Genomic DNA, 9,637 nt, shown 5'->3' with positions numbered 1-9,637 from the left:
TTACATTGAGAGGCTATAGGCTTATTTATAGTAATAATAAGTCGGCAACTTTGCTTTGGACAAGTCGGTTGCATAGTAATTAACTTTTTCAAAGTCATTTTCAGCCACAAGTTGTCTTCTAATTCTAGATTTCTCTAGTTGTAATATATTATATAATTAGTAGGTTGTTTCTAGTGACTTTAACTTTTCAACTTCTCTCAATTTTTCTAGATTATTCTATATTATTCAAGACACAAGTGTGCATTAATTTTAACAAAATAATATAGCCAAGCTATTATACCGTTCAAATATATTATTTAAATAGTATAGCCCGCAAGTCAAGAGAATCAATAGATAGAAGGGAAGGCTGGATTGGTCCACGGAGATTGTTTCGTGCATATTCAACACTCGAAGATTTGTCAAGTGACTGAGATTTTTAGGAAGAGTTCTTGTGATGTTATTTGACAACAACCCATTATTCACGGTAAACCTAATCCCCCATTGACAAAACATTAATAAGCCCTAATTTAAACAATTCACAGAACTACTATACCCATAATCAAAATTAAACCCAAAAGTTCAGGCTTTATAGCCAATTTCACTATCCAAACTGTTAACTTATTGTAATTTCTACATTCAACAACATGCAATTGTTGTTAAAGTTAATGCCTAACACTCTCCACGTGACCAAGACTGAAAAGGGTGTGTCTAGCAGTTTCCAGTTTGTAAAGGGCTTCCCTCAGGCTAATGCGGGCATCAGGCAAGGCACAACTGCAAGAGAGGCCAACCTCCAGAATTGAGATCAAGCAATTACGTTCTAGTTCTGGGATGGTTCTTGGGTCTTCATTGGGCAGATAGTGCATGAGGTCTAGCATCTGAGAGTCTATCACTTTGGTCATGTTGTGAGGGAAACTTGACTGCACCCATCTGATGAGGTTTTGGTCCCCTGTGAATCTTTCATGGGTTGGGCTTTTCCCAGTAAAGAGCTCCAACAGCATTACACCAAAATTGTATGCATCTCCTGCTGTCGATGGTTTTTGTCCAAACCCATACTCTACATTGTAGTTCAATCTCAAAGTCAGCATAACTACATGGTGATATTAATTGCTACCGATTATCAATCTACAATATTTGATACATTAACAATACTTAATCGATGTTATGAATATTGATCAAATATCAATACCACCATGCATAAAATTTCGATAATGTAGCATGTACTGTAAATTAGAACTTAACACAAAACACTAATTATTTTTAAAAAAATGATAACTTAGTATGATGGAAGATCATGAAATATTGAACCTAACTAAATAACTTTTCAAGTGTGGAAATAATTCTGAATTATTTGAAGTGGGTAATGACCACCAAAGTGATATCAACTGTATAAAGTACTTAATCAAAAGAGGGCAGTTTGATTAGTACTAACCTGGGGGTATGTATCCAATAGAACCCTTTAGGAAATTTGTGGAGCTAAGGGAATGTTGAGTGCTCATTGTTCTCTCCATCAGCAACTTAGCTAGTCCAAAATCTCCAATCTTTGCGGTCATATCTGTGTCCAAGAGAATGTTGCTGGGCTTTAAATCACAGTGCACCACTGGAACTTCACAATCATGATGCAAATAGTCCAATCCACAAGCAACATCAATGGCCACATTCAGTCTCTCCACAATGTTCAATGCATCTCCATCTGCATTTTTTCTCTTGCCGTTTATCCAGTCTTCCAAGCTCCCATTACTCAGATACTCATAAACCAAAGCCAGAAACTCCATGTTCTTGAAGTCCAAGCTGGAGCATGATGTGATCAGCTTAACAAGATTTCTGTGCCTCACACTCCTCAGCGCCTCGCACTCCGCCAAAAAGCTCTTCCAGGAGCCTTTAATTTGTACATCAAGCACTTTCACTGCGACATCAATTCCTTCTCTTAAATACCCTTTATACACAAACCCAAAGCCCCCATTTCCAATCAAGTTTTCCTGGTTGAAATTACCAGTTGCCACACGTAGCTCTTCATATGTGACCATTTGATGCTTCCCATTTAATAAGTCAGAAGAACTAGTTTCTCTACTTGTTGCTTCGTAGCCGGAGCCTTTGTTTTTCCTAAAATAAAGCAAACAACCAACCACAGTACATATTGCTAGTGTAGCCAGAACAGCAGCAATGATAAGTACTAGGACCAGTATTTTTCTCCCCTGACTGCCACTCTTCTTCACACATGGCCCGTGCAGGCAAAGTTTTGGGTTGCCTTCTAGATGGACATTAGAGGTATTTTTAACAAACACTCCACCATTGGGAATTACTCCTTCCAAGTGATTAAAGGAGAGGTTCAAGTAGCTAAGGGCATGTAGCTCCTTAAGTTCATCAGGAATGGACCCAGAGAGCTGGTTTGAGGAGAGGTCTAGAATCTCAAGACCTCTCATTTCTGCCAGGGCATTTGGAAGAGAACCAGAGAGTGTATTTCTGGCCATGAACAACTCCTCCAAGCTTGTACACTTTGCAAATGAGCTGGGAATGGATCCAGATAAGGCATTGTCAGAGAGGTCTACAGCGACAACACTTTGTAGTAACCCAATTTCAGGCAAAGGTCCACTTAGAAAGTTGTTAGACAAATTCAGAATGGTGCTCAAACTAGGGAGGTTTAGAATTTCTCTTGGAATGGTTCCATTGAGCAAATTGTTTGATAAGTCCACGGAAAGCAATTTCTCAAAGCTTGCAAAACTAGGGGGTACATGGCCAACAAAGTAATTTCCAGATAAATCAACGTGGTTCAACTTTCTGAGATTACGTAGGGAGTTTGGTATTAGGCCAGACATTTTGTTTCTGGCTAAACCAAGCATTTGCAGCTCTTCCAGCTGGCCTATTTCAGATGGAATTTCACCCGAAATTGAATTGTAGCTTACATTTAGCAAAGCTAAACCACTGAGTTGACAAATTGATGCTGGTATGTTACCGTAAATTCGGTTGCCTCCTATGTATAACTTTGAGAGAACCTTGGAGAGATTGCCAATGGACTCTGGAATTACACCCTGCAGACGATTTTCGTCAATGGCAAGATAATTTAGACGGGTGCTATTTGTCAAAGAAGTAATGAAACTGATACCATCATCACCATAGCTTACAATCCGATTGAAACCAATGTTGTACATCTCAAGGAATGGCAAATTCCCGAGGCCTGGTGGAACCGTTCCTTCAAGAAAGTTGTTGGACATTCGAATTGATCGAATGCCGGAGACATTGTGCAAAGACACTGGAATATTTCCGGTGAATAGATTAAAACAGTTTCTAAAGTATAGAAGATTCGGAAGTGTGTGACCAATATTGCTTGGAATCTCACCCCACAGTTGATTTGAAGCTACAGTGAACAGAACTAGAGAAGAGATTGTTGATTATTGGCTCAAATTGCACCCACGTGTGTTGATAGTTTCTTCATGATGGCTGCCACACTAGCCATCACATGGCCAAAGGAAGAATTGTGTCAGCCGACCAAATATTGTGGGTGGATGCTGTCAAGTGGTGGCAGCAGCTTTGTAGGAGAATAACAACCTTGCAGAGCCTTTGCAGAGGAATATTGAAGCTTTGGCAGAAGATGGGAGCACGTGGGAGACAAAAGCCATGCAAACTTGGCTGGCTTTCTGACTTCATAGTTGGCCTCATAATTTGACTAGCTGGCCTTCACCCGTTGGCTTCTCTATAAATTGAGAAGCATGGCAGCAGCTGAAGGAGGGAAGTAGAGGGAGAGAAACAGCAAGAAGCCATTCGGCAGAGAGAAGAAAATTCTCTCAAGTTGTCTTTGCTTTGTATTTTCAGTTTCTCTTCCTATTGTAAATGTGTGAGCTTGGGTTATTTGGGTCTTTGGGAAATTGAGTGATAAACACTGTTGTATGTTCTCATTGATTATAGTGGAATACTCCGTCGTCTCCAAACTGGATGTAGGCATTGCCGAACCAGTATAAATCTTGGTGTTCTTGTTGGTGTTGTTTGTGTTCATTTTATCTCCTGCTAGTTGTGTTTATTTTTCACTCGCACTCGATTGACGCTTCCGCACAACAAGTGGTATCAGAGCTCCAGTTTCGACTGGGGAAATTGGCGTGCTACAGTACTGTGAACAGTACCGGTTCTACAGTGCCGTGAATAGTGATTTGCTACAGTAGCCGTGAATAGTGCCGAGTGGATTTGATGGCTGGAGATAAAGATGAATCTGTGAAGGAGAAGGAGTCGGCATCATCTTCGTCGGCACCTACATCCAATAGACATCCAATCGCCACTACAAGGTTAGAGGTTGAGAAATTCAATGGCTCTAATAGTTTTGGTATGTGGCAATGTGAAGTTATGGATGTGTTGTATCAACAAGAATTGGATATAGTTCTGGAGGATAAACCAGAAGATATTGATAACAAGCAGTGGACGCGAATTAATCTTCATGCTTGTGCCACTATTCGATCATTCCTTGATAAAGAGTTGAAATACCCATATATGAAGGAAACTTCTGCTAAGGAGTTTTGGACGAAATTGGAGGAGAAGTATATGACCAAGAGTGCAGAAAATCGGCTCTTCTTGAAGAAGCGACTCTTCCGATTTCAGTATCGTCCAGGTATTTCTATGCATGAACACCTCAATGATTATAATAAAATACTTGCTGATTTAGCAAACCTTGATGTGAAAATTCCTGACGAGGATAAGGCACTATGTTTGTTAAATTCATTGCCTGATGATTATGATCATTTGACAACTACTTTGTTGTATGGAAAATCCGAGGTGAAACTTGAGGAGGTGTCTGCGGCATTGGTGAATCATGAGTGTCGTAAAAGGGATCAGAAGACTCACAATTCACAAACCGAGGCACTTGTTGCAAGGGGTCGAACAGAGGAAAGAAAATCTGGGAAGCGGGGAAAATCTCGTTCAAAGTCGCGAGGGAAGTTTCCTGCTAAAGACGAATGTGCCTTTTGTCGCCAAAAGGGTCATTGGAAGAAAGACTGCCCCAAATTGAAGAACAAAGAGAAGGAGAAAGCGAGTTCTGAAGCAAATGTTGCAAAATCTGGAGATGATGATTTCGAGTTTGCTTTGGCTAGTTCATCTGCTGATGGTCACTCCGAGGAGTGGATTTTGGATTCAGGTTGCACCTATCATATGTGTCCCATTCGGGAATGGTTTTCTAGCTTCGAGGAGCTGGATGGTGGAGTTGTTTTGATGGGCAATAATAATGCCTGCAAAACACAAGGAATAGGCAAAATCTGTTTGAAGATGCATAATGGAACAGTCAGAGAATTGAGTGATGTTCGGTATGTACCGGATATGAAGAAGAATCTCATCTCATTGGGCGCTTTGGAATCCAAGGGTCTCAAGATCACCATGGAGGGTGGAGTTCTTAAAGCTGTGTACGGGGCACTGGTGGTGATGAAAGGTACAAGACGAAATAACTTGTATTTCTTGCAGGGGAGTACAGTTATTGGTGGAGCAGCTGTCACCGAAGCTGCTGACGCAGATAGCACAGACACTACGAGGTTATGGCATATGCGTCTTGGGCATGCTGGTGAAAAAGCGTTGCAAGGATTGGTGAAGCAAGGCTTATTGAAAGGTGCAAAGGCATGCAAATTGGAATTCTGTGAACACTGTGTGTTGGGTAAGCAAACTAGAGTAAAATTTGGCACTGCTATTCACAACACTAAAGGCATTCTTGATTATGTTCACACTGATGTTTGGGGACCTTCCAAGAATGCATCTTGGGGAGGTAGCCATTATTTTGTCTCCTTTGTTGATGACTTCTCTAGAAGAATATGGGTGTACACCATGAAGCGTAAAGATGAAGTCTTAAAGATATTCCTGAAGTGGAAAAAGATGATTGAAATGCAAAGCGGTCGAAAGATCAAGACTCTCAGATCAGACAATGGTGGTGAATATAAGTCTGATCCTTTCTTGAAAGTTTGTCAAGATGAGGGTATTGTGAGGCACTTCACGGTTAGGGAGACACCGCAACAGAATGGGGTGGCGGAGCGCATGAACCGTACTTTGCTTGAGAAAGTTCGGTGTATGTTGTCTAATGCTGGTTTAGGCATGGCGTTTTGGGCTGAGGCGATTACTTATGCAAGCCATCTCATTAATCGGTTGCCGGCTGCTGCGAACGAGGGCAAAACGCCCATGGAGGTATGGTCTGGTAAACCTTGTACTGATTACAAGTATTTACACATATTTGGTTGTTCTGCTTACTATCATGTCAGGGAAAGCAAGTTGGATCCAAGAGCAAAGAAAGCTCTATTTATGGGCTTTAGCACTGGCGTGAAGGGATACCGACTCTGGTGTCCAGATGAGAAGAAATTTGTTGTAAGCAGAGATGTGACTTTTGATGAGGCTGCTATGGTTAATCAGAACAAGCATGAAGGTGAAACTGAAGCGACCAAGACCATGAGTAGTTCAAAGCAGGTGGAGTTACTAAAGACTCCGGTTGTTCCAGTAAGGTCTGATGTTACAGACACTAGTCCTGCAGTTGATTCTGATGATGAGGACGATGAAGAGGAGGCACCTACCCAAGAGCCTCCACAGCAACAAGATTTTATTGCAATCAGAAGACAGAGAAGGGAAATTCGGAAGCCTGCTCGGTTTACTGATATTGTGGCATATGCACTTCCTGTTATTGAAGATGATATTCCATCCGCCTTCAAAGAAGCTGTCAGAAGTTCAGAGAACGTGGAGTGGAAGAAATCTATGGATGAGGAGATGAAATCTCTTCATAAAAATGAGACTTGGAAGCTGGTTCAGTTACCAAAGGGGAAGAAAGCAATTGGTTGCAAATGGGTTTATGCCAAGAAGATGGAATCTTTGGGAAAAGACAATGTAAGATTCAAAGCCAGATTGGTAGCTAAAGGCTACGCTCAGAAGGAAGGCATTGACTACAACGAGGTATTTTCTCCTGTAGTAAAACATTCTTCTATTCGTATTTTGTTGGCTTTGGTTGTGCAGTTTGACCTCGAGTTAGCTCAACTTGATGTCAAGACGGCGTTCTTACACGGTGATTTGGAGGAAGAGATTTATATGTCTCAGCCAGAAGGTTTTAAGATTGCTGGCAAGGAAAATTGGGTTTGCAAATTGCAAAAATCATTGTATGGCTTGAAGCAGTCTCCAAGACAATGGTACAAGCGATTTGATAGGTTTATGATCGGGCATGAGTACACAAGAAGTCATTATGACCATTGTGTATACTTTCGCAAGCTACAAGATGGATCCTTCATTTATCTGCTTTTATATGTTGATGATATGTTGATAGCATGTAAAAGCAAAGTGGAGATTGAAAGGTTGAAGACTCAACTCAGTAATGAATTTGAGATGAAGGACTTGGGAGAAGCTCGGAAGATACTGGGTATGGAAATTGAAAGAGATAGAGCGAAAGGCAAGATTAGTCTGTGTCAGAAGCAGTATTTGAAGAAGGTACTACAACGTTTCGGGATGAATGAAAATTCAAAACCGGTTAGTACACCTCTTGCCCCTCATTTCAAACTTAGTGCTTCTATGTCTCCTAATACTGATGAGGAGAGTCATTACATGGCTCAAATTCCATATGCAAGTGCTGTTGGTAGTTTGATGTATGCTATGGTGTGTACTAGGCCTGATATTTCACAAGCTGTTAGTATTGTCAGTAGATATATGCATAATCCAGGAAAAGGGCACTGGCAAGCTGTGAAATGGATTCTACGGTATATTCTGGGTACTGTGGATGTTGGTTTATTGTTTCAGCAGGATAAAGTTAATGGTCAATGTGTTGTTGGATACGTAGATTCTGATTACGCAGGTGATTTGGACAAGCGTAGGTCCACTACAGGTTTTGTATTCACTATTGCTGGAGGTCCAGTAAGTTGGAGGTCGATTCTGCAATCTACTGTTGCTTTGTCGACTACTGAGGCTGAATACATGGCGGTAACAGAAGCTATAAAGGAAGCCATCTGGCTTCAAGGGTTGCTTGATGACTTAGGGGTTCAACAGGACCATGTGGATGTGTATTGCGACAGTCAGAGTGCTATTTATTTAGCAAAGAATCAAGTTCATCATGCACGTACGAAACACATTGACGTGAGGTTCCATTTTGTTCGTGAGATTATTGAAGAGGGAGATATTCTTCTTGAGAAGATTGGAACCACCAACAATCCTGCAGATATGTTGACGAAACCAGTTTCGTTGCTCAAGTTTAAGCATTGCTTAGACTTGATTGGAATTTGTAAAATTTGTTGATTGCCCCGTGGGGGATTGGGAGACGACCATTGGGAGTATTACGAGTTTGGTACAATTTGAGCCAAGGTGGAGATTGTTGATTATTGGCTCAAATTGCACCCACGTGTGTTGATAGTTTCTTCATGATGGCTGCCACACTAGCCATCACATGGCCAAAGGAAGAATTGTGTCAGCCGACCAAATATTGTGGGTGGATGCTGTCAAGTGGTGGCAGCAGCTTTGTAGGAGAATAACAACCTTGCAGAGCCTTTGCAGAGGAATATTGAAGCTTTGGCAGAAGATGGGAGCACGTGGGAGACAAAAGCCATGCAAACTTGGCTGGCTTTCTGACTTCATAGTTGGCCTCATAATTTGACTAGCTGGCCTTCACCCGTTGGCTTCTCTATAAATTGAGAAGCATGGCAGCAGCTGAAGGAGGGAAGTAGAGGGAGAGAAACAGCAAGAAGCCATTCGGCAGAGAGAAGAAAATTCTCTCAAGTTGTCTTTGCTTTGTATTTTCAGTTTCTCTTCCTATTGTAAATGTGTGAGCTTGGGTTATTTGGGTCTTTGGGAAATTGAGTGATAAACACTGTTGTATGTTCTCATTGATTATAGTGGAATACTCCGTCGTCTCCAAACTGGATGTAGGCATTGCCGAACCAGTATAAATCTTGGTGTTCTTGTTGGTGTTGTTTGTGTTCATTTTATCTCCTGCTAGTTGTGTTTATTTTTCACTCGCACTCGATTGACGCTTCCGCACAACAGAGATGTTGTATATGGACAGGGAAACAGTCCCATTGAGTTGGTTACCGGAGAGATCAAGTTCCTTGAGTTTATAAAGGAAACCAAATTCACTCGGTATTGTACCACTGAGACTATTTGTGCCTAAATTTAAATGTGTGAGGGTGGAAGAGAGGTTGCTTATGGATGATGGGATCGGACCATGGAGATTGTTTCGTGCCAAATTCAAGACTTGAAGTTTTGTCAACTTACCAACATGGGGGCTTATGGTCCCTGCAAGTCCCAAGCCCGAAAGATTAAGAGACACAACTCTCTGAGTCTGCCCAATTTGGTTGCATGCAACTCCAGTCCAGTTGGAGCAGGGCGATGAGTTTTGGTCCCAGAAAGATGGAGGGAGATTGACCCCTGACTTGAATGAGATCAAGGCCTCCTTGTCTGTAGAAATATTGCTTGCAATGGCTGAGTCTACTGTCGGAAAAATATTTACAATAACACATAATATTATGGCAAACGTCTGAGGCAATAGATGGAAGTGGGAATTCATAGCTATCTCTTGGGGTTTCCTGTTGAGCTTCAATTTTGCAGGTACATATATTACATGCTCCTCGTCAAATTTGGAGTGCTACGGGCCATTATTGAACTTAAATTTTGCTTTCAGGGATTTGGTCAGATCAGGTGTCTAGTGGGATTCTTTCAATTTCCTGATTTGGTCAGATCAGGT

General features: G+C 41.5%; 1 protein-coding gene across 1 annotated transcript; it reads right to left on the bottom strand.

The window, feature by feature from the left end:
* Positions 1 to 405: 405 nt before the first annotated feature.
* On the bottom strand, positions 406 to 9,495 carry LOC110761956 (uncharacterized). Its single transcript, XM_021964540.2, has 3 exons — positions 8,945 to 9,495; positions 1,409 to 3,359; positions 406 to 1,033 (listed from the first exon to the last, which is right to left on the bottom strand). Exons 1-3 carry the CDS (start codon positions 9,458 to 9,460, stop codon positions 642 to 644), a joined length of 2,859 nt encoding a protein of 952 aa, XP_021820232.1. The 5' UTR covers positions 9,461 to 9,495; the 3' UTR covers positions 406 to 641.
* Between the last annotated feature and the right edge of the window lie 142 nt (positions 9,496 to 9,637).

This window comes from Prunus avium, chromosome 1 (assembly GCF_965620075.1).
Source record: "Prunus avium chromosome 1, drPruAviu1.hap1.1, whole genome shotgun sequence".
Lineage (NCBI taxonomy): Eukaryota > Viridiplantae > Streptophyta > Magnoliopsida > Rosales > Rosaceae > Prunus > Prunus avium.
This window is presented reverse-complemented; position numbering and strand designations above follow the sequence as displayed.

What these genes read in the sequence shown, in the direction of transcription:
- LOC110761956 (XM_021964540.2), bottom strand. Translation starts at nt 9,460, where the DNA reads ATGAATTCCCACTTCCATCTATTGCCTCAGACGTTTGCCATAATATTA. An exon ending in TTTCCCTGTCCATATACAAC is followed by an intron (nt 3,360 to 8,944) that starts ATCTCTGTTGTG and finishes CAATAATCAACA; the next exon opens with ATCTCTTCTCTAGTTCTGTT. An exon ending in TATTGGATACATACCCCCAG is followed by an intron (nt 1,034 to 1,408) that starts GTTAGTACTAAT and finishes ACTACAATGTAG; the next exon opens with AGTATGGGTTTGGACAAAAA.